Source organism: Monomorium pharaonis, chromosome 8 (genome assembly GCF_013373865.1).
Source record: "Monomorium pharaonis isolate MP-MQ-018 chromosome 8, ASM1337386v2, whole genome shotgun sequence".
NCBI lineage: Eukaryota > Metazoa > Arthropoda > Insecta > Hymenoptera > Formicidae > Monomorium > Monomorium pharaonis.
In genome coordinates this window covers 17519655-17544871 of record NC_050474.1, presented here as the reverse complement: position 1 = coordinate 17544871, position 25217 = coordinate 17519655, and the positions used below count along the sequence as shown (strand labels likewise).

Below are 25217 nucleotides of genomic sequence, written 5' to 3'. Positions count from 1 at the left end.
TTAAATGTTAAAATCATTAACATAAATAAAGTTTAAAACTTTTTTTTGTCTCTAAGAATATTTCCCATACAGCACAGAAAGATTGCAGCAACATTGTGGCAACATTTCAACGCAAGATTGCAATATTGCATAAACGTTGTGAAATGTTGCTGCAAGGTTGCTGCAAGATTGCAGCAATGGTAAAATGTCCGCTTTTAGAAATATTGTTACGTAATATTGTAGCAATATTGCAGTAAAATACGTATGCAATATTATTCAGAAAAAGATTATTCAAAATAATTCATCTGATTTTAAATAACTATTTTGAATTTAACAAATACAGAGTGATTAGTGAAACTTCAACCAAAAGATAAACTTTGCAAGTTTTGTCTTTTGTCTTATATAAGTACATTATAAGATGAGAGAAACAAAACTTACAAAATTTATCTTTTAGTTGACGTAATCACTCTGTTGTTAAATTCAAAATATAGTTATTTAAAACCGAATGAATTAATCGGATGATTGTTTAGTTAATGTCACTATAATCACTCTGTATTTGTTAAATTAAAAAATACAGTTATTTAAAATAATTTTGAATAACCTTGTACTCTGTTATACACAAATCTACATAATAAGTTTTACACACAAATTAAAACTACTCCAGAATGCATGTATCTCTATAGATGAAAAATTTTAAATAATATAGAACGATCACTTTTACATTATTTTTGAAAAGTTACTGTAATATATTAATTTATTCAAACTGTATTGAATATTAATTTTATCTATTTTCACTATTTTAATAATATTTTAAAATGTTGCTGCATCATTGCTGAAGTAATATTATAAAATAATGTCTTTGCAATATCTCTGAAATATTACATCGCAATACGCAATGTTGCAACGTTGCAGCAATGTTGCTGCAAGCTTTTGTGCTGTATGGGTTATCACAATTTTATTTCTCCAAAAATAACCATTACATTCTAGGGAGAGGGGAAGAGAAAGATATTAAAAAAATTACTATTCACTTTCCAGGACGTAAAACTTTGAAGCATATCAGTTACGAAATGCTATACTGTTTCTATTTTATATCAATTTATAAACATTGAGGAAAATATATGGTATAATAAAGGGAGCGTTATTCATCTGTTTGCTTTGTAAAATGCTAACAATTTATTACATATTAAATAAAAATTGCCAACGTTAAAGAAAGAAAAAGTAACTTTAACGAATAAAAGAGGAAAAAATAAAAGAAGAAGAAGGGGAGATAAGATTAAAAGTGAAAAAGAAGAAACAGCATTGTAAATAAGTAAAAGGATAAAAGAATTTAATAATACTGTTACTAATAATTATCTTAGAATACATAAAATATTTATTAAAAAAAAATTATTAAAAGTCAATTTAATTTGTGATATTACATATTCCAACTTTAGTTCAGGATTGTTATAAGACCGATAAATATTCAGTGCGCAATTTGCATAAACAAGAAATTGTAAAATTCACGCAAAATTATTATTAGGCATTAAGGATCCACTTTTATAAGATAGTAATAATCAATATAACAATACCGATAATATACAAGCGAATTTATGTAAGAAATTTATAATAATAAGTACAAGTGCAAAATATACATATCACGTTTTAAACTGACAAAATAATTTTTAACGAGGCGAACACATTAACAAGAGATTGATAAATCAAACCGATATATATCAAATTATATTGGATGCAAGCATCGATTTTGAAACAAGATAATCCAATCGATAAAAATGGCAAATTTTTCGTCAATTGAGTGAATTAGTCATTGTAGAAATAAAAAAAATAGGTAACTGCTAGTATTTTATTTTAATTTTTTCTTCATTTCATTAAGAATCAAATCATATACAAGTTTCTTCACGTCTTTAGCCCACATGTAGTCCACGTGATTAAAATTCTTGTTTGCTATTAAGGTCTTACCAGAAGGATTGCTCAACTGACTGTATAATTTTTCCACATCCTACGGAGGAATCAAAATGTAATATAAATAAAAAACATATATTTGTGTAAGAAAAATAATGGAAAAATATATGTATGCTATTGAATAAAAAAACTGTACCAAGAAAACTCACAAGTAATAATATATTTTAAATTCTTCTTTAAAAAGTAATGAATCACATTTTACATTATCTATTAACTTAATAACATTAAATATATATATATAAATTTTTTAATTAAGCTGGATAGAAAAAGTGTTTCAAAAAAAATTTGGCATTGCTAGATTTTCGAATATAATAAAGTAGTAACGTTTAGATTAAATTTGTTATTACTTCTAAATTATTTTTAATTTTTTTTTATTTGATTTGAATTTATATATCTTTTATGAAGATAAGAAATATCACATTATTGGGACACACAAGTAAAACAAGATCTTATAGAATACATTTTTTAATGAATTTTTTTATTCTTTTAATGTCCCTTATCTGCTATTTACCATTATTAATTATATTAAAAAAATACTCTAATTGGCTTGACAAACATCGATAATATTCAAGAGAAGTGAATTGCTGTATGTATTAGAATATTAGATATATGTATACGAACCTTGACATTTGATAACCAATCATTTTCACTATAATACAAATGGGTTGGTGTTTTGACTTTGCTCAAATCATATGTCGGTGGATTTAATGAGCCATACACTTTCAAATTTTTTAATATTCCGTGATCGTATTGTTTAAATTTTCCCGAAAAGAAAAACGTGCCTGTTGACAGATATTATGGTAAATATGTAAGGACTTTGAGTATAAGTAGATATTATGATGTGAATATGCGTGCGTGAGTGCGTGCATGCACGTGTGTATAGATATAGTATATAATATTTATATATATATGTGCTAGAGAGCAAATTCATTTATATTATACACCTTAAAATTTTTACACAAAATTATTTAATGATAAATTTGTAATATAAACAGTTTGAGCAGAAAATATTATATTTTATACAATATATATTGAATATCTTATTAATTGAAGTGCTTAATTTATGTGCTTTTGTATCTTTAGTATCTTTATACATGTATGAATATGTGTGTATATTTAGATGTATAGTTTTTATGGTATTGCAACAGAGCATCTGTGAATTTATTATTAATATAAAGGTTTACCAGATTTGATGAGTTGAGCGTAATGAACGAGTTGCTTTGTTGCTGTACTGGCAGGAACATGTCCTAAGGCTACCGGTAGAAAAGCCTAGGTGATAATAGCAATATAAATATATGTTTAATAACTGATATTAAATTAATATAATATAGCAAATAAATATTTAATTAAAATTAATTGTTCTTAGTTAATGCCTAAAATTGACATTACAATATAATATTATGTAATTTTGTCTTAACTAATATAGCTTTAAGACAAAATAGTTAAGAGCAATGTAATAACAATATTGTTATTTCTTTTTTTTATATATACATGTAATATAAATTTGATTATTTTGTTTAGAATAATTTAAAAAAGGTTTAAATGTGATATAAAGAACTTTAAAGTATATTTGAAAAAGGCGTACCGGATCAAGTTGTTCAGCGTCAAATCCAGCCACTAAGAATATCGAATTAGAACACACAGGTTGGCTAATAGCTGTTTTCGCACATACTAATTGTTCGAATGCTTTTATGAAGTCATTATTAGGATTGAAATCGTTATAACCAATCAAGTCCCAGAAAAACTAAAATGGTACATTCAAATTATCAAATACAGAAGAAATATTTAGAGCTGGTAGAAGTAATTTTTATAATTTGGAAGTTACGTACGTCGATATCAACTGAGAACTGTGCTATCAACTGCAAAAAGGGACTCTTCATCCTGCCGCAGTAAACGATTGGAGCCATGGCGTACATCTCTTCGATATACTCCTGATATTCAGGTCGTTCCGTCGCCATGACGAAGAAGGAGGTAGTACCCTGGCTGTGTCCTAAGTAGAACATTTTTCTACGACCAGTGGTTTTTACAACATAATCTATCATCGCTGGAAGATCACGCGTGCCGATTTCGTGCCAACTATAATATGTAATAAAAATACTCCTAATTTGCTAAATTTGGTTAAAAAAGAAGGCAAAGTATTAAAGATTGAAAAAAATCATCCCACACAGTAAAATATCACAGAGATATCTTAAAGATATCTTATATTATATGTTAGAATATCTGTTGCATAGCATTGTCAACATATTTTAAAAATATTTCTGAGATATCTTTAAGATACTAAAAAGTCATGATAATTTTATCTCAAATGTGATATTTAATTTTTATATTTAATCTTATCTTTCTTAAGTTTAAGAATTTCTTCTATAATTCTTAAGTTTAAGATGGTCTGAAGTTTATGTTAGGTATGTTAAATAAATTATCTTATTAGTTGCAAAATATATTTTAAAATAAGCATAAAGCAAATAAAATTTAAATAAAATAACTATAATATCGATCATAAAATATGCAAATATTCCAGAGATATCCTTTAATAGACAATAAGTGATATTAAGTTACAATGATGTTCTGAATTTTACGAATATCCGACAATAAGATATTTTAAAATTGATTTAAAATTGTAAACACAAAAATATCTGATTATATCAGATATATTGTGCTGTGTGGCATTTTTGCTATATTATTTAATTATTATTATATACAGAAAGAAATAATATTTTTAAATAAATATAATTAAATAATATATGTATTATAATATATAAAATATATAATTAATTAATATAATATAAAAGCTGCAGCTTTTATATATAATGTGCTTTTTATTTTTTACTTGTTATATTTTAATATTTGTGAAGTTTATTACTTTTTTTTGTAACGAAATAATATTATTAATAAAAAATTTTTTCCAAGTTAAATACGGATTTTATATTTTTTTCTGATTATTGTTTTTTTTTTATTTATTAGCAAAATAATTAATTTACTGTTAAAAAATTTCTAGACAGCATATATAATTAGAACAAAAATATTTTAACACTTTATTCGTTTTTACTTTAAATTTATAATAAAATTTTAAATTTAAATAAAAAATATTTTTTATTAACACATTTTTAAATTGTTATAATTATTAGTCGTTTAAAAACTGCAAATTTTAATGTTAACATTGAACTTAATTCTCATGCGATCATGAAAGACTATAATACTTATAAAAGAATTTTACTATCTTGATTTTTATATTGTTATCTATGTTTATCTAGAACTGGATGTTGTTATAATACAATAATAATTACAATTATATACATATCTGTTACAATTATGTCATTACTATGAAATATTTTTGAAAACCAGAACGAGTGATACAGATATAGGTATAGATAAATTAATCGCGTTCAAGTTGATCTATATATTCAGTTTGGTGTTTTATTCTGATTGTGAGTTTAATTCTGATTGTGTTTTTCTTACCTTATTATAAATTAGATGGAAGATATTAATTTCTACATTAATGTGTATATATACGTTGTATTTTTTTACATGATTTGTGATAATTTAAATTTTATGTTTTAACTATGTCATGTGCAATTATTCGTATTTATCGTAATTATTCGTATTCTTCTTGTACCACACATGCACTTTTTCGACGTACACACATACATATGCACACATATCAATTCTCACCTGAAATTCCAGAATTCGTTTTTTGTGATATTGGGATTTGTATGAGCATGACCATATGCATTACCACGAGCATTCCCAAGCCATACATCATATCCTGCATCCGCCAGAACAAACCCTAAAATAACAACATTGGAATACAATGATAAAGAAAAATGCTTTTTTTTTAAATTTGTTTAAATATACATAATATAAAAAATTGAATTTTAATCTTAAAATAGCCTATGAGTGATTTTTGTACAATTAGTTGAACATAAAATATTTAGATTATATAATACATTAACAAGAATTAAAAGTAAGATTCATAAAATTGAAAAACAATATTAAACAAAAATGGAATTTATCAGCAGTTTATTATGCACAATTATTATTTATTGTGTTATAAATTTTTTAGCAATTGCCGCATTAAAACAATAACTTATACAAATTAATTTCTTGAATTTGGATGCGTTTTGATTTGTCTTTTAAGTCACTCTCAACGGATTGAACTTCAAAGTGCGTGGAAAGAATTTTAGTTTTGAAAATCATTGTTTCAAAAATAAAATCTAATGAGGAATTGTTGTTTAATAAAATGTCAACAATTAAATTAAAATTTTTCTGGTGGAATTCGGGATGTGAAAGGTGAAAGATTCTATCGACCATGCCCATAATAATATCTTTTTTCTGAAAGAGTGAATGCTGAGATAAAAAATTCAAATATTTCCCGGACTGCGTGGATTTTTCATAACAATTAAATTTAATTTTGTTATAAATCATAATAGTAGTATATAAAAAATGAATTTCAGCATTAGCTGACAGCATGTGAAATCCACGTTATAGTTTAACCTTATTGCATTAAATCAGTTTTTATCGAGAATTTTTTATATTAATAATTCAGTCCACAGTAAATGTGTTCTACTTTTATAATAATGTAATACTGGATTATAAATTAATACTTATTTTTAGTATTGAAAGCATTATTGTTAATATATGTATTTAATACTAAAAATAAGTAATTACTGGCCAATTTAATACTGTCTAGTATTACATTTTTATAAAGGTAGTACACAGAAAAAAAAATGTAATACAGCCAATAACATATGTGATTGCGGGCTGCCAACTACATAAAATACTCAATACAATAATATTTGCTATTAATGCAAGTACAATGTTGATACTGCAATAGCATATATTATTGTATTGAGTATATTTTTAATTGGCAGCCCGCAATAACATATCTTATTGAATATATTACTTTTTTTTTTCAGTGTAGAAGAACACAAATGTGTTCTAAGTATTTTAACATTTTATATCTTGCATTCTTACCTAAACTTTTCTCACGGCCAGAAATAACCCAACCTGCTGAGTCACAAAAAAGACCGTGCATAACAAACGCAATAGGTTTTTGTACATTTGAATTAGTAGAATTTGCTGGTCCCGTTATCCGATGTAGTTCTAAAATATAGCCATCGGAAGTAATCGCTCTATGCAGCTCACCATTGAAGCCGTATTTGTTTATTAGTTCCATCTGTACAATGTATACAAAACTATACAATAATTATAATAAAACGCAACAGATAGGTTTTTTTTATTAGTAAGAATAGAAGACCATATATTGCATTAGATATTATATATATATTATTATATACATATAAATATAATGGTATTTAATGCACTATATATAATAGTCTTTTATATGCAACATAAAATATTTAAGGTTGGGAAGTAACGCGTTACTTGTTACGTCGTTATCGTTACTATTACTTTTTTTGGTAACGTTACATTTTTGCAGTAACGGTAACGAATTATCGGCCGTTACTTTTAGCGTTACTTTACTTCGTTATTATTTTTATATTTATTCAATAAATTGTTTTATATTCAATAAATAATGAGTTTAATGAATCATTATTTTAAATTGTATTAGGTAAATATTAATTTTTAAAGTATTTTATTTAAAATTTTATTAAACTTTAACAAATTAATTGACAGCATTTTATAGTACAAAATACATTTTTACAAATATTTTAAACAAATAGTGTAATTAAGAAAATATAATAATATGCACTTAATAAAATTTGTTACTTTTATAAAAAGTTAGAAGTACATATTTAGCATTTTTCACCTATTATAATATTAATACAGTTATGTGTTTTGTTAAGTTAACTGAAAACTGATTTATAATGTATATTGTATATGATGAACTTTCTGTGTTAATTTTATGTCTTGAATTTTCATTTCTAATTTTGTACACATGTTGTATATATATTTTGAAACATCTTGTACAGAATAAAAAAATAAATAGAATATTTTATTTACATATTTCATATATTTATTATATATTTTTTATATTAATATTAAATCTTTTATTATATCAATTTAATTGTTAAACAAATACTTAAGAATTATTTAAAAAATACGCGTTTTGAACATAATGAAAATTACTTTTATACTGGTATGATTAAATATATAAAAGGGCCAATCGAACAACAATATAATAAGATATATAATTTACTGTCATTTTATTAAATATTTTTGCATTAAATCTTTGGCAAAACTGGTTTTTACTATACTTAATTTTTATCAATTTAATTAACAATAAACTATTTAATCTTTTATTTTGATATTAAAATATTTAAAAAATTAATAGAATAGTGGAGTTTTCTTGTTATTACGTCAAATTATCGGCGAGAAATACATTCGTCATATTTCTGAGACATATGTGAATTCTAGATGAGAACTTGTTGTTTCTAATGATTGATTGCTTTCATCTTATTATTGCTGGAACTACAGAATATTGGTGCGTGTACTTTGATCGTTTGTAGTCAAATAAAAAAACTATTTTTATATAATTTGTAGTTTATTTCTTAAATTTACTTTTGAGGAAGATGTGGTTTTACTTACCGTGGTAAGATGTGCGTCTTCAGGAAACGTAGGTGTTAACACACCTGACAAATCTGGTATCCGCTCTAATGGATTTAATTTTGGGATTATATTTATTATCCTATCGTACCATCCAGCGTTCGTGTATGCCAAGATAGAGATGAAAAATGTTGGCAGCAACATAATTGTTTGACGAGATTGTTGCAGACCAATGAAATAGAAAAGAAAAAAGAGACTATTTTCTTAAAAGCGCAGGTTATATATACAGAGCTTATGTCGTTTATGTATGATAAATAACGTCAGAGTATCTTGGGCTTTATGCAACCTCATCCACGTGCCATCTGTTAATTTATCATAATTTCTGCTTCACTAGTGAATAATGACCGGCGCGGTAAGCCGTAATTAGCATAACGAAAAAAGTAAGAGATCCATAGACTTTATTGTCGTGCAAGTGAATCGGCTATTTACTCTTGAAATGATATAATATTTTGTAGACTACTCACATATAGGAGCATGCATAATAACCAGGTAACCAGCTGACATTACGTTGGCATTACAATGTCGTCAAAGATGCCATTTTGACGTCAAAATGATAACAAATAACGTCATCTATCTAGTCATGTGCGTACATTTATTTTTCATCAGACTAACAGACTAACTAAAGAAAAAACTGAACACCGAAAAAATTCTTTTTTAATGTTACTTGAAAGTAAATCGTAAATAATTAAATTATTTGTAATTCTTCATCTCAAAACTGTCAAATAAAATTTGCCACATTAAAGCTATATCAAAATTATAAAGAATCCGAGTATTAATATTAAGATTAATAGATTATATTAATAAATTATAAAGCATAGTTTTATTATTAATTATTAATTACAGTATAATATTAATATTAATAAATTATCAAGATGAAAATTTATAAGTAATCTGAAATAAATAAAACATGAATATTCATGTTTATTATTTGAATATATTCATCCACAAAAAAGATGGGTCATCTCTCTTTCAACATATATATTATATAATTTAACATCCATGAAAATTAATAACTTACTAGAATTTAATCTTAAATAAAAATTATCATATTGAGAGAAATAAAAACTGAAATTTAAGCTTAAAATTGAATTCTAACAATCTTTTACAAAATAGTAAAGAAAGTTTTATTTTAAGAAATGAGAAAGTTTTCTGATTATTGCATAATTTATAGTTGGTGCAATTGCCTATTTTTTAAGTTTATTTTATTTTAAATTTAGTTTTTAAACATTTTACTATCTTTTAAGACAAAGTTTTTATATATAATCATAATAAAAAATTATATAATTATTTAATTAAAATTTTACATAAATATGTAGTGATTGTAGCGTAAGAGTTGCGCATCTAATGAATTTTTACAGTAAGTCTAATAAGAACGTGATGATACAACTCGCAGTTGATAAAAGCTATATTCGAATATTTTACCTTATTTTGATAAAAGGCATCTCTTCCCTACGCATCGCGTTATGAAGTTGTTTTTCTCTGCTTACATCCAAAGGAGCCAAAAATATTATTAGCAAGTAGTCATTAGCATGGAAAAATCAAAATCTTTTGTTAAAATGGTTGCATCGATTTAAAGATACATGAACGATGATTTGCTGGAAGTCTGCAAAAAAATTGTAAGAAACAAAAATATAGTAAACTTGTTTTTAAAAAATCTAGGACTGTCACTGCGATAAAGATAAGTATAATTTAAAAAAAAAGGGAAAAGAATAATATATTATATTGTCTACTAGACTGGCTAGATTTATTAATTGATGTTAATTACAAAACGTTTCGACCTTAGTTCTAGTTCCTTTTCTAGTGTACAATTAATAACAACGATGTTCTATACACAATATTGAACCAATGCATTTCAAATTACTTAGCACATGTTAACATTAAAATGAATTGAAAATTGAGGTAAGTATAATTATAACTGTGCACACAACTGTCATTGGACTTACATAATTACAAAGTCAGCGCATACACGTGTCACTATGTTTCTCCTGCTATTTCACGTTTTATATTTTTGACCATGATGTATTTGCATTGCTTCAATATTGTGTATAAAAAATCGGCGTTACTTATAATTATACACTGGAAAAGGATTTAAAATTAAGGTCAAAATGTACTGTAATTAGCATCAATTAATAAATCTGGCCAGTACGTTTAGTCGACAATATTATTTTTTTTATTTTTAAATTTTACTGGCGACAAGAAACTATATCACTTTGTTTAGAAGAAAAAAGTTTAACTACTTTGTGTGAAAATATTATAAGAAAGCAATGTTATTTAATTCCTTGTTTATTATGTAAAATGACTGACCACAGTCAGTAAAGAAGCCATTATTGAATGAAAACTATCAGAAAAAGTGATTCTTAATTGGTTATATTACTTAAGATTATATATTACTTAAGATTGGAGTAACGTTATTTTTACTGATAAAGTATTTTTGAGCACGGATTGTAATACAACTTGATTACCTTATCGGAGTTTAATTACCTCCACCAATAAACTTGTACATTGGACCGTTAAGTATATAATAAAGATGCATATTTGAAGCTGTTTTTCACAACAAGAATTTTGGACACTGTACTTGTTTACTGATATTTTAATTGCCAAAAGAATGGGAATGCTGGAAACAGTTTTATTTGTTTCACCGATAAGCAATAACTGTAACTTGTAATTTGTATGTATTTTTTTTTGTAAATTTGAAATTTTTTTTGTTTTTACTATAAAGTCTAATTTACAGATTGATATTAATATTTACGTATACTTCAATTTTGAAAAAGGAAAAATTTCCAAAACTACAAAAAAAAATACATATAAATCTTATTAATGATGTGCTCCAATGATTGTATGCTTGATCCTATTCTAGTTTGACTGTTACTCCAACATTCCCTTAGAAATATATTAAAAAGCTTTGGTATTATTTGCCAAAAATTGGTTTAGCAAAAGAATGAAGATTCGATTTTACAGAGGGATAACAATCCAAAATATTGCAGCAAATTTTATACAATATAGAAACAGCAATTCTAAATTTCCATTAATTATTTGAATTGACTTGACAGTTACTCGATGCTAGTTCTAATGAGAATGTTTGGGCGTACATTAAATATAAACATCGGAATGAAAGGACGGTGCTTTGTTTTAAAATAATTATGTCAGGAGTCAGGAGATTCAAGACTCGAGACTTCCGCACAGGAAGTCTTTGCCACAAGAATACGTCGAAAACTTAGTGCATAATATGCTTCAAAATTATCAGTCAATTATAAGAGATGCAGATATTGTTGGAGTATATTTATTTTTTTACATATGGTGATTTTTTACAGAAGATGACTGGATACATTATTATTATTATTAATATAAACGTTTTACGTCTTGACAAAATAAAATAAAACAAGCTAAAACAAATAAATTAATGTACTTTAAATAAAAATTTTATAAAATATATAATATTTTTCTACAAGTTAAGCTGTGCACGCTTTTATTAGACTGTATAAGAATGAGTGCAAAATGCAAAATATACATATCGCGTTTTAAATAAACAAAATATTTTACAAAAACGAACCCATACACAATAACAATATATGTAACTAAGTAGTATAGAGAGGAGACCCACACAGAACATAATATGTATTACATATCTAATGGATATCCTCGACAGATATTGGGGATATCTATGAATATATAGGAAATATCCATTAGACATGCTATAAATATCCAGATGTCCGCAATATGCAATCTAATAAATATCCATAGAATATGTAGATCGATATCCAGTCGACATCTATAGAATATCCAGTGGATATCTACATAAATATCCACTAGATACTGCTATGGATGTCGATTGGATATTGATTTATATATCCTATGGATATTTACTAGATCTTATATTGCGGACATTTGGATATTTATAGCATGTCTAATGGATATTTTCTATATATTCATGGATATCCCTAATATCTGTCAAGGATATCCATTAGATATGTAATACATATTACGTTATGTGTGGGAGGATGTCATAAAAAATCATCAAAAGTGGGTGAAGGCCCGTCAAACATGCTCTGAGAGGTCCTGTAGTTACCACAGAAACACTCTCATCGCTGGGGAAGTCTAATTTTAGACTTGTTTCTTGCACTGCGAGTGATCCTTATATAGCGTGATTGTTGCATCTTACTTCCGAGTTGCACGCCGCTCTATCGGCGACGCCGCGCACTACTCGGCTGGCGAGTGCGCGGCGACCGAATATCTAATGGATATCTTTAGTAGCTGTTTAGTGGACGTGGATATGTGGACAACGCGTGGATATCTAATAGATATCCTTGGTAGCTATTTGGTGGACGTGGATATGTGGACAACGCGTGGATATCTAACAGATATCCTTGGTAGCTATTTAGTGGACGTGGATATGTGGACAACGCGTGAATATCTAATAGATATCCTTGGTAGCTATTTGGTGGACGTGGATATGTGGACAATGCATGGATATCTAATGGATAGCTGTTTGGTGGACATAGATATGTAGATAATGTGTGCATATCCATTAGATATCCCTGCTAGTTATTCAGAAGATATAGATATTTAAGACATCTATTAGATGTCTACTAGTTATCCATAATAGATATGGACATTATATAGATATGTAGATATTTATTAGATATCTATTAGATATTTTGTTCTGTGTGGGGAGTTCTGAGCCATGGGGCTCCGAGCGGGGTGCGGGGCGCGGGGAGTATTTGTAGGCGCTGCGGGGGTATGACGTCACGCGGGGAGGGGTAAGGGTCAGGATGATATCATCCAGACCTTTTAAAAAAATTCCGATTTTATGGGGAAAAACTATTCTTGTGAGATAACAATAGATTATATTTGTTATTTTTTTAAAATCCATAAATTATGGGTAGAAGGCTGATATCTGTAACGGTTAATCTATTGTTATCTCACAAGAATAGTTTTTCCCCATAAAATCGGAATTTTTTTAAAAGGTCTGGATGATATCATCCTGACCCTTACCCCTCCCCGCGTGACGTCATACCCCCGCAGCGCCTACAAATACTCCCCGCGCCCCGCACCCCGCTCGGAGCCCCATGGCTCAGAACTCTCCTCTCTATACTACTTAACTATAATTAATAACTCAAATCAGTACATATCGAATATAGATGTAAATATTGATTAAAATATTCCATCTGATGAGAAAAGCAAGTCTTTAATCAAATTCCATAATACAGATTAATCTCCGTAGGAATAGATGCTGGCATTTCATTACAATTTTTTCTTCATTTCACCGAGTATGAGATCGTACACAAGAGTTTTCACATCTTTACCCCATAGATAGTCCACGTGATTAAATTTTTTGTCTGCTATTAAAGTTTTACCGGAGGGATTGCTTAGCTCGCTATACAACTTCCCCACATCCTACAAAAAAATATAACAAATAAAAATTGTATTTGCATTAACAAAATACAATGTTATTTACGGTTTATTGCTGAGGTTAAAAATTTAAATTTTTCTAACAGGTAACTTTACAGTTCAGCATAAACAAAAATATTTTAATGCTACACTTTAACATTAGAATTATAATTGTTAGCTTTTTGGTTCTTAGACAAAGACTCCGACTTTTGAATAAATTTCCAGACAGGAAAATCAGACTTAAAATAATTTTTTTAAAGAATAAATAGAAACCTGTATTAGTAATAATTAAAGGGCAATAACGAAATTAGCTTATAGTAGATTACTGGCAAAATTTAAACAATTTTTTTCAAAAGTTTAAAAATATGGATAGCAGAGCTAGTTCTTCAGCAATTTTAGACACAGGAAAATTTGCAAAACGCTAGTCAAAAACTGGAAACCGTCATTAACACGAAAAATAAAAAAGTACTCTAATTATCTTGATTAACATTAAAGATATTTAAGATAAATAAGTTACTAAAGAAATGTAGAGAAATACGAACCTTAACATTTGCTAACCAATCGTTTTGACTGTAGTATAAATGGACTGATGTTTTGATTTTGCTCAAATCATACTTTGGTGGATGTAATGAACCATATATTTTCAGATTTTTAAGTCCATGATCATATTGTTGAAACTTTCCCGGAAAGAAAAACTTTCCTGTTGACAAATTTGCACTCATTATCATTGAAAATGTTTACGGAATCTGAGAATTATAAATATTATGATTAGTTTTGTGTGTGTGTGTGTGTGTGTATGTATGTATGTGTGTGTGTGTGTGGTGCGTTCTTTATAGAGTCTTAACGAAATTATATATTTATATAACAAGTTTAATTAGTTGCATTATTCAGTATTAGTATACTTAATATTCTTTATACATATACTAAAAACTCTATATAAAAATATTAACGATAAAAAAATAATAAAAACAGATTAATAAAAAAACTATTACCATATGTTGCACAATATATGTTATATATTTTATCGATCGAAATACTCATATTTATACTTTTTGTACTTTTATAGGTATTTTTATATTAGAGCTTTATAGTTTTTTTATGGCTTTGCAAATATAAAATTACAATAGTGCATTACGTATCTGTCGCGAATTTATTATTAATATAAGTGAAGATTTACCAGACTTGATGAGTTGAGCGTAATGAACGAATTGCTTTGTGGCTGTATCAGCAGGAACATGTCCTAAGGCTACCGGTATAACACTCTAGGAGATGATAATACGTGTAATATAAATATGTGTAAGAACTGACAATAATTAATATAATATTACTAAGAATAATATATAAATAATAATATTATTAATAAAATATACATTAGTTAATATAATAATATAATTGTAATTATTATTAAATAAATATTTTATTAGAATTAAGCATTACCTCCCAATTAATGCTTAAAGTTGCTAAACGATGTAATTTCGATTAATACTAATATAAACGTAACATAATAAGAAGTACGTAGTAATGAAAATATTGTAATATAAAAATCTATTGTTTGATAAAGTAACATACTGTCTTTCTTATTATATATAGATATATATTTATACTGCACATATATTTAGTATAAATATAACTCTAATAAATATAATATATAAATTTGATTATCATACTTAGAATAATTTAAAAAATATTCGAGTTTGAAATATGATGTTATTTAGAAAATATAAAGGTTGAAAAAAAAGATATGCCCATAAATAAATATGCTAGTATGAAAAAGTAGTACCGGATCAAGTTGTTCAGGGTCGAATCCAGCCACTAGAAATACCAAATTTGAGCATACAGGCTGAGTAATAGCGTTTTTCGCGCATATCAATTCTTCAAATGCTTTTATGAAGTCACTGTTAGGATTTATGTCATTATAACCAAGTAATTTGAAGGCAAGCTACAATGCATATTTAAATTGTTAGATACAGAAGAAATATTTGGAATCAATAAAAGTCTTTTTTTTTAATCTATGAGCTACGTACGTCATTGTTAGCAATGCACTGTGACAGCAATTGCAAAAAGGGACTCTTTAGCCTACCACAGTAAGCGATCGGAGCCATAGCGTACATTTCCTCGATATATTCCTGATATTCAGGTCGTTCTGTAGCCATGACGAAAAAGGAGGTGGTACCTTGGCTGTGTCCTAGATAGAACATTTTTCTACGACCAGTAGTTTTCACAACATAATCTATCATTGCTGGAAGATCACGCGTGCCGATTTCATGCCAACTATAATATGTAATAGAAATGTTTATAAACGCTTACCGCATTTAATTGGAAATGGGGCAAAGATCAAGAAACATTAATCTTATAATATTTTAATTATCATTATTAGAGTAGAATCTCGTCAACATGCCTTATATAGATTATATACAACGGGTTTTCCATTTTTTATTTGTTATATTTATATATAAAGATAGGGATACTGATTTTTTTCGTAATCTGTTCAGCATTTCTTGAGTGTTTGCTGTAATCGAATAATTCAAGATAATCGATTAAATTTTTTTCTTGATAAAATAACTTTATTAATTAAACAAATTTTTTAAGATAAATTTAAATTCAAGATTTTTCTTTGATTATCGTCTTCTTATTTATTTGTTAGGAAAACGCAAGAAATAATAATCTGTTAAAATATTTCACGACATTCTAATGAAAACATTTTAGCACTACATTTCTTTTATTAAGTGTGATAAGTTTCTAAAAAAATCTTAAAGTGTAAAATATTATACATAACGGTTTTTTAAAAATTTATATAATTATCATTCAAAAAACTTTATTATTAAGAAAAAATAAATTCCTATTTGGCAATAAAAAAATTATTAACCTTGTATCAATCTAAGTATGAAAATAATATATCACATATTATCTCTTGTTTGGTACATTTACGACTACTTTTATGCACCAGTACGCACTAATGAATTTAAAATTAAATCTTTATTTACCTCTCGGGGTTTACAGTCTCTTCATCAGAACATACAAATATGTTTTATATGTAATTTCTGCCTTACGCGCCCTAGCCATTGTGCGATCTTGAAAATCGTACCCTCCTTCCTTTCATTTCCCCTCTAAGTCTCTCCCAGCCCCTGACCCTCTTTCCTTTCCCTCCCTTACTTCCCCTCCTCATCTAAACTCATCTCCTCCATCCACCTTTTCCTTTCTTCCTCCCATTCCCATCTCCTCCCCTCCACCCATATCTCTCTATTATTAAATTCCACCTTTCTCCCCTTCGCTTTCTCCCTCCTCGCCACCTCAACTATTCTCCATCTCATCCTCCTCTCCTGCATTGATAAGTCCTCATCCATCCCTATCCCCCATCTTCTTTTTATCTCCCATCTCCTCGCTAGTAATTTCTCTCTATCATCCAAATCTTCCAATTCCATAATTATTACCCATCTCCCCGCCTCTCCTCTTCTTTCCTCTACCCCTCTTCCCAATTCACTCTCCATAATCCCCCTTATGCAATTCCTTCTCGCTTCCTGGTCTTCTCCTTCAACTCCTCTCCAGATTATACTCCTTTCCCTCTTCTTCTTCCTTGCCTCTTCCGTCTTTTCCATCCATCTCCATATTTTCCCCTCTAGCTTCATCCTCTCTCCATTCATCCTCAGCTTAGCCCTCCAATCCTCATATTCCTTCTCGCCTATTCTCCTGCGCCGCCATTGCTCTCCATCCTCATCTTTCTTTCTTCTCGAACTCTTCTCGCTTTCCGTTTCTTCTTCTTGCAAGTCCTCGTACTAACCTTATTCTTGATCTTCCACCTTCTCACTTCCTCTCTCTCTCTCTCGTACCCTATCTTCCTGCCCCTCCTCCTTACTCACTCCTCCCCTCTTCTCCTCCCTCTTTCCTTTACCCTCACTTAGCATCTTCCTCCTCTCTTCTAATCTCTTCTCCACTGCTTCCACCATAATTCCATGTCTTCTTCCCTTTGCGTTCTTTTCCCTTGCGTCATCCTCCCATCTCAGGCTCACATCTTGCCTCTTCTCCTCTCTCTCCCTGTTATTGACCTCCATCTCCTCACTCTCTCTCTTTCTCTCCCTCTTCTCTTGTTCTCTCTCTTCGACGCTCGTCAGCCTCCACCTCTCGTCTCTCCTGCTCTCTGCTATATCCATCATAGTTTCTTGACTTCCTCGCCTCTGCATTCTTTCCTTCATTTCACCCCTCAGTCTCAAATCTTCGTCTCGCCTCCTCTCCTCACCCTTTACTCTTCTTCCGTCCATAACCTTTTCCCTCTCCTTCTCTGGATCACTCCTTCCTCTAATACCCTTCTCTATATTAATCACGTCCGCAGCTTTCACTCCTCTCAATTTTCCACACTCTTCTTCCCTTTCCGTTCTTTTCAACTCCTCTGTGCTCGTCCACACATCTCTTTCTCTCCGACCCTTTACTTCCGTACACAGTTCTTTTAATATTTTTACCATCTCCTCTACATCTCTCCTTATCTCCTTTACCTCTCTTCTTAGCTCCTCCACTTCTTCCATCTCGATTTTTTTACTGTCTTCTGCTTTGCCTCTACTCTTCATTACAATCTCACTCGCCTTTTCTCTTTCTGTTCTAACCTCTTTTCTCGTGTTTGATTCACCTCATAGATCTCGATATCTCGATCTGTTTCCATGTATCACTCCCTCCTCCAATCAATGCGGTCCGTTCTCTCTCATTTTCTACTGTTGCCCTCTCCCGGTTCTTCCATGTTTCACGTCTCTTCCAATCACTGCGCTCCATTCGGCTAATCAGCATCCCCATCTTGCTTCTCTCTCCTATGCGCGTTCTAAAGCTTTCGGCACACGACCCCTCCATGCCAGATCGCATACGAGACATCTTATTACGTGTCCTGATTGGCTCGAATTATATTACCAATCGTAACCTAATCGTAAGATGCCTTGTATGCGTGCTAGCACGGAAAAATTGTATCGTGTGCTGAAGGTTTAATTTAGCGCCCCTGTGCGCTAAATTCCCGTTTCTTCTGTCATTCTCTTCTCACTATTCTTCCTCCTTCACTGCTCCCATTTTTCTTTCACCCTTTTCCGACTCTCAAACTTTCTCCTCTTCCTTCCTTCCAATGTCCGGTCTTCCTCTTACCGTCCACCTCCTTTCCAGGCACTTTCTCCTTTACTCCACCATCTTCACACCAACATTATTCCAAAAAATTCCGGGACCCACAATTCTACCTGTCTTCTCTTTCCTCCATCTTTATCCCCTCTCTCAGTATGCACTAATGCGTCCAATCAAATTTGTTATAAATAATTTCGAAATATAAAAAAAAAACTTTATAATACCTGGCCACAAATTTTTAAAAGATGTACTTATAATTAAAAAATTTTATGTATATAAAAATATACAAAATTTACAAAGTTAGAAGAAAATTAGAGAGCGTTATATTACAAATTTATCGAATTTTTCAGTAAATATTATATATTTTGGTTTATTATTTGATAGTAATTACTATTACAAATCACTCTATATTTGTAATTTGTAAATCGGAGGTTAAAAATGACGATAATTCTCACAAAATGTTTTTTATTCCTATCAATGACAATTAGTGTACGTTGTTTTTTCACGCATTTTACTTGTGCACTGATTTCAGTTTTAACTTTAACTGTTTATCTATGCTTTGCGTGATTATCGTAATCATTTCGTGTCTTTTTTCTATTTCGGCATGCACTTATACTATACATATGCACATGTATAGATATCTCACCTGAAGTTCCAATATTCACTTTTAGTGATATTGGGATTTGTATGAGTATGAGCATACGGATTGCCACGTGCATTACCAAGCCATACATCGTATCCCTCATCCGCCAGAATAAATGCTAAAATAACAATATTAGAATATACAATACATAATAAAGAAAAATTTTTTTTTCTGAATTAGTATGAAGTTTGAATATTATATAAAAATTAGAATTTGAATTCTAAAATAACGTAAGAATGATTTTCATATAATTAATTAAATATAAATAAAGATGTAAAAAATATATCAATACTTTATTTTAAGATTTAATATTTTATCTGATTTTATTTAAAGTGCAAATAAGTTTACGTACACACATTCTCGTGAAAAAAATTTTATATGGATTTAATATAGATTTAATATAAATTTTATTAAAATTATAAATAAGATATATACTAATAATAAGATTTTAATATAACTTTATAAGAATTTATAAGACTTTAATAAGACTATATAATACTTAATATAGATCTGTATATAATCAAAATTAAATATTTATAAAGTTTTAATTAAAAACCGAGTTCTTATTAAAATCTTATTAGTATCTTATTTAATTTTAATAAAATTTATATTAATCTATATTAAATCTATATAACATTTTTTTTCACGGGTTTAGATAAAAGAATGTTACAATAAATGTACAATTATTACATTCTTCTATTTACTTCAATTTCGCAATAATTGTTACAAAGTAATTCTACAAAACGCATATATTTTGCTGAAAACGAATTTTGTAATTATTAATTGTAAATTGTATTGAAAAAGTTGTGAAATTACTTTGCATAATTATTACGACATTGTATAATAAATAAATTTTAAGTTTATTTGTGTAATTATTGCAATATTATATTAAAAAATTATGTTAAAAAATAAATTAGCTCTTGTATTGGTTATTACACAAATTTTACTGCACGTTTTCCTGTTTGGGCAATGTTATTAATTTATGTTTGTTGCATGATTGGAATCAGAAATTAAATTCTTTTTGACTCTTTATTTATGAAACCAATTTTATGTTTAAATATAAATGGTCGAACAAAGTTTAAACAGTAATTTTTTTATTATTTGAAAGCTGAACACAGTTGAAGCATTTGTGTTAATTTTAATTAACATATGTCATGTTTCAAACAATCTATTCAAATTTTTATGTTAATTTAACAAGACGAATATGTCAGAAAGTAACATAAATATCATGTAAAAAATATGTGACACTTTACACAATTTGGAAACCAAGTGTGGAAACATTTTTTTAGTAAAATTAATATATATAATATGTTGACACATACTTTTTATTCATTAATTTTTAAATGTATGTTTTGGAACAATATTCTTCTTATTTTATTTATTTATTTTACTTGTAAATTATATTTTTAATTATAATATGTATGTTATTTAAAAACTTTGTGTTAAATTAGGATTCAACATTTTTTTATATTAAAATAACACAATTTATGGATATTCAAATCATGGAGATTTAAAGTGTTCAAATAATATAATTATATTACACTAATCCTTACAACGGTACGCCATTCTCGAGTGATTTTTAAAAAAATTAATTTTTTCAAAAATTTTTAACTCAAAACTTTAACAAGGATCGGTTTTAACATAAATATAAAATATTTTTTACTATAAAGTACTTTAACACTTTAAATGTATATTACGAATTTTTTTTACCTAAACTTTTCTCACGGGTAATAACCCAAGACGCTGAATCACACAAAATACCATGCATCACAAACGCAATAGGTTTTTGTATATTTAAATCGGTAGAATTAGCTCGTCCTGTTATTCGATGTAATTCCAAAATGTAGCCGTCTGAAGTGGTTACTCTATGCAGCTCACCATTATAACCATATTTACTTATCAGTTCCATCTGTAATAATAATATAAATAATGCACCTCAAAAAATATTTCATTGATGTAGACAGATTTCTTGATGTTACATCTAAATGTATCACTAATTCTTATACACTGGCGCAAAAAAAACAAGACAAAATTTTTGACCTAATTTTTAAGCAATCTTCAAAGTGATGCAACTTTGCGAAAAATCATCCAAATTACATGTACTTTTTTTTAAATTAAAGGGCAAAGACTCTACTTTGAGAATCTCTAGGCGAAAGTTTGATTTGTTAAGTGCGAACCTTTTGTACCACATAAAAACCAAACATGTTTTTTTTTAATTGAAAAAAGTAAAAGTTTGTTATCATTTTTCACAAGTTTCTCGTTAAAATCTTGTTAATATTAATCCAGATTTTTAAAGTTCATTCTTTTCTAAGCAATTTGAAAGAAAATATGATGCTTTTTGTTGATTGCACATGAGTTTGAAATTTGCACTGTATTTTAGGGTATTTTAGCGAATAAATACGGTATTTTTCGAATATCATAAATTTTGAGTATCAATATGATATTGCACATCGATTTTGTTCGTGTTTAACTCAATCATACCGCCGTCATCAAAGCGACCCGATGTGTACCACGTGGAGATTGACAGTTGGATTATGCACATCATGTGGTCCTGAAAAGGGTGATTCTTTAAAATAAAATTTGAATTTTTATTTTTTATGTATGTGTATATGTATGTTTACGTGTATGTGTGGATTTATGCATATAGATGAATGTGATCTTCTGTTGACTTCAGTAAAATTGGTGCGTCAGCTATCCATTATATTTAGATTAGTAAGTACAAATTTCCATCGATGAATTTCAGAGCCACATAATGTGCAAAATCTGATTGTTATTCTCCACGTGTGCACATTGGGTCACTTTGATGACGGCTGTATAATTGAGTTATACACGAATTAAATCAATGTGCAATATCATATTGATATTTAAAATTCATGATATTTAAAAATACTGTATTTATTCGCTAAAATGCAGTGCAAATTTCAAACTCATGTGCAATCAACAAAAAACATCGTATCGACATGTATTTTTTTTAAATTGCTTAGAAAAGAATGAACTTTAAGAACTGGATTAATATTAGCCAGATTTTAACGAGAAACTTGTGAAAAATGATAACAAACTTTTACTTTTTTTTATTAAAAAAAAAACATGTTTGGCTTTCATGTGATACAAAAAGTTCACACTTAACAAATCAAACTTTTGTTTAGGGATTCTCAAAGTAGAGTCTTTGCCCTTTAATTAAAAAAAAAGTACATATAATTTGGATGATTTTTCGCAAAGTTGCATCACTTTGAAGATTGTCTAAAAATTCGGTCAAAACTTTTGTCTCGTTTTTTTTTCGCCAGTGTATTTGCTAGAATTTTGGCTGTTACGTATAAATTTTGATTCTATTAATTAGTTAATTAACAATAACTGCAATACATATACACACATATATCACAGTATTTGCTAATCATTTATCTACCTCGATTAATTGTCACACATACAATTTTTATTGTAGTTGCAATATTATTTTTTTGAGTGTGTAATAAAATGCATAGCGTGACAACTTTTCTTAATTGGCAAGTCAGAGAAGATTATTACAATACGTTAAATATAATTAATATAAAACTTAATTATTTAGTATACAAAATTTTCAATAAAAATGTGATAAAAATTTTTAAATAAATATATATATACAAGCGCGCGTACACACACACACACACACACACACACACACACACACACACACACACGACGATGTTTTATAATATGTAGTCATATTTTTAGTATTGAATTAAAAACCCTAAAAATAATAAAGAGATTATTTACACTATTAAATTAGTTACAGAACTATATACATAGGTATATAATTTTAATATTTTATTATGTATATTATTCTTCTAAAAAAATATTTCTGTATACAAAATTTTATTGAATTTAGACAAATTAATTGACGGCGTATTTTTCTATAGTAAAAAGCAGTAGGACACGTTTGCAAGTAGAAAGTAGACATTTTAAGCAGACAATATAATTAAAAGAATAATATTTATCTAATAAAATTTTAAAATAGTAAAATTTGCTATTATATATCATGAATGTCTGATATTCTTTGCCTCACATTGAGTACAGTGTAGATGAATTTTTTGTGTTAATTTTGTGTCTCTTTACTTTTCAAAAAGAAGTGGTTTTACTCACCGTGGTAAGCTGTGCATCCTCAGGTAAAGTAGGTGTTAACAGATCCGTAATATTTGATATTTGTTTTAATTCTGGATATAATTTTGGTATTTGGTTTACCTTTTCATCTGTCAGACTCAAGCATCCAGCATTCGCGGAGAAGAGAATAGAGAAGAGAAGTATCGGCAGTAACATGATTGCTCGACAAGATCGTTGCAGACCGATGAAATATGAAAGAACAAAGAGGATTATATTCTTAAAGGCGCAGTAGTTATACGTACATGCAGAGCTTATGTCGTTTGTATGTATGATAAATAACGTCAGAGTGTTTAGATTTTTATGCAAACTTATCTATGTGTCATCTGTTAATTTATCATAATTTCTGCTTCGCTAGCCTCATTAGAATAATGATCGGCGTAGTAAGTCTTAATTGACATAGCGAAAAGAAGTAAAAGATTCATAGACGCTATGCAAATAGATTGCTTATTTATTTTAATCTAGTATTAATATAATATTTTCTAGATCATTCTCATGTAAGTATATATTGTAACAATACATGATATCCATGTAAGCAGCTGACACTACTTGTCATTATTTTATCATTAAAATGTCGACAAAGATGACATTTTAATGTCAAAAATAACGTTATTTATCTAGTTATGTGTGCACAGCTATCTTTTATCGAACTGACAATTTAAAAAAAGAACTAAACTGCAAAAAAGTCATCTTTTAATGTTATTTAAAAATAAATTGCAAACAGTGTAATTTTGTTAACTTCAAAATCGCGAAATTAAATTTGCTATATCAAAGATATGTTGAACTGATTGGAAATTATTTGATATTAATAAATTATAAAAGCAAAAGTTTATAAGTAATTTGAAACAAGTAAGCAATTAAGGCACAAATATATATATTTGTTAAACAAATATACTTACGCGCAGAAAAAGACCAGCTACTTTTATCACCATTTCTTTTCCAAAATCAATAAGTCAACAAAAAATCATGGTATTAAAATAAACTAAAGCTCAAATTTAAGTTTGAACTCATCTTGATAATAAAGAAAATTGAGTTACAAAAAATCTTTTTTTTACATAAAATGGCGAATGTGATGAACGAATTAAAGTTTATTTTAAAGAATAAAAAAATTTTAATTACTGCATTATTCTGTGGAATAGTGCAGCTGATTGATATTAAAATGTATAAGTTTTTTAAGCTTATTTTATTTCTAAAAGATCCATTTTTAAACTTTCTTCACTTTTTTGAACAAATTTGTATTATTTTGAAAAAAATACTATGAAAATGTGACCATTCCTATTCTTATTTTTCTCTTTCTCTTTCTCTCTCTCTCTCTTTCTGTATATGTGTAAATTTCAAGCTATTTTTTTCTACACAGTCGTCGAGTATTTTAACATTCTACCTTCATCCATCAAATTCTTTTCTTCCTTATCTTCTGTTTACTCCACGATTACAAACTTTATCGTCTAACGAGTGCTAATTTTTA

General features: G+C 28.2%; 1 protein-coding gene across 5 annotated transcripts; it reads right to left on the bottom strand.

The window, feature by feature from the left end:
* Positions 1-1552: 1552 nt before the first annotated feature.
* Positions 1553-24281, bottom strand: LOC105837534 (lipase 3). Of its 5 annotated transcripts, none has more exons than XM_036291086.1 (8): positions 23837-24281; positions 21332-21530; positions 19625-19739; positions 15915-16161; positions 15671-15829; positions 15068-15152; positions 2560-2720; positions 1553-1975 (listed from the first exon to the last, which is right to left on the bottom strand). In XM_036291086.1, the coding sequence occupies exons 1-8, from the start codon at positions 23909-23911 to the stop codon at positions 1820-1822; spliced, it is 1197 nt and encodes a 398-aa protein (XP_036146979.1). In that variant the 5' UTR covers positions 23912-24281; the 3' UTR covers positions 1553-1819. The 5 variants fall into 5 exon arrangements, with proteins under 5 accessions (XP_036146979.1, XP_036146977.1, XP_012537855.1 ...); XM_036291084.1 differs by having other exon boundaries at positions 23738-24270; XM_012682401.3 differs by lacking the exons at positions 15068-15152; positions 15671-15829; positions 15915-16161; ... (1 more) ...; positions 21332-21530; positions 23837-24281 and adding exons at positions 3123-3207; positions 3524-3682; positions 3768-4014; ... (1 more) ...; positions 6910-7111; positions 8485-8712.
* Between the last annotated feature and the right edge of the window lie 936 nt (positions 24282-25217).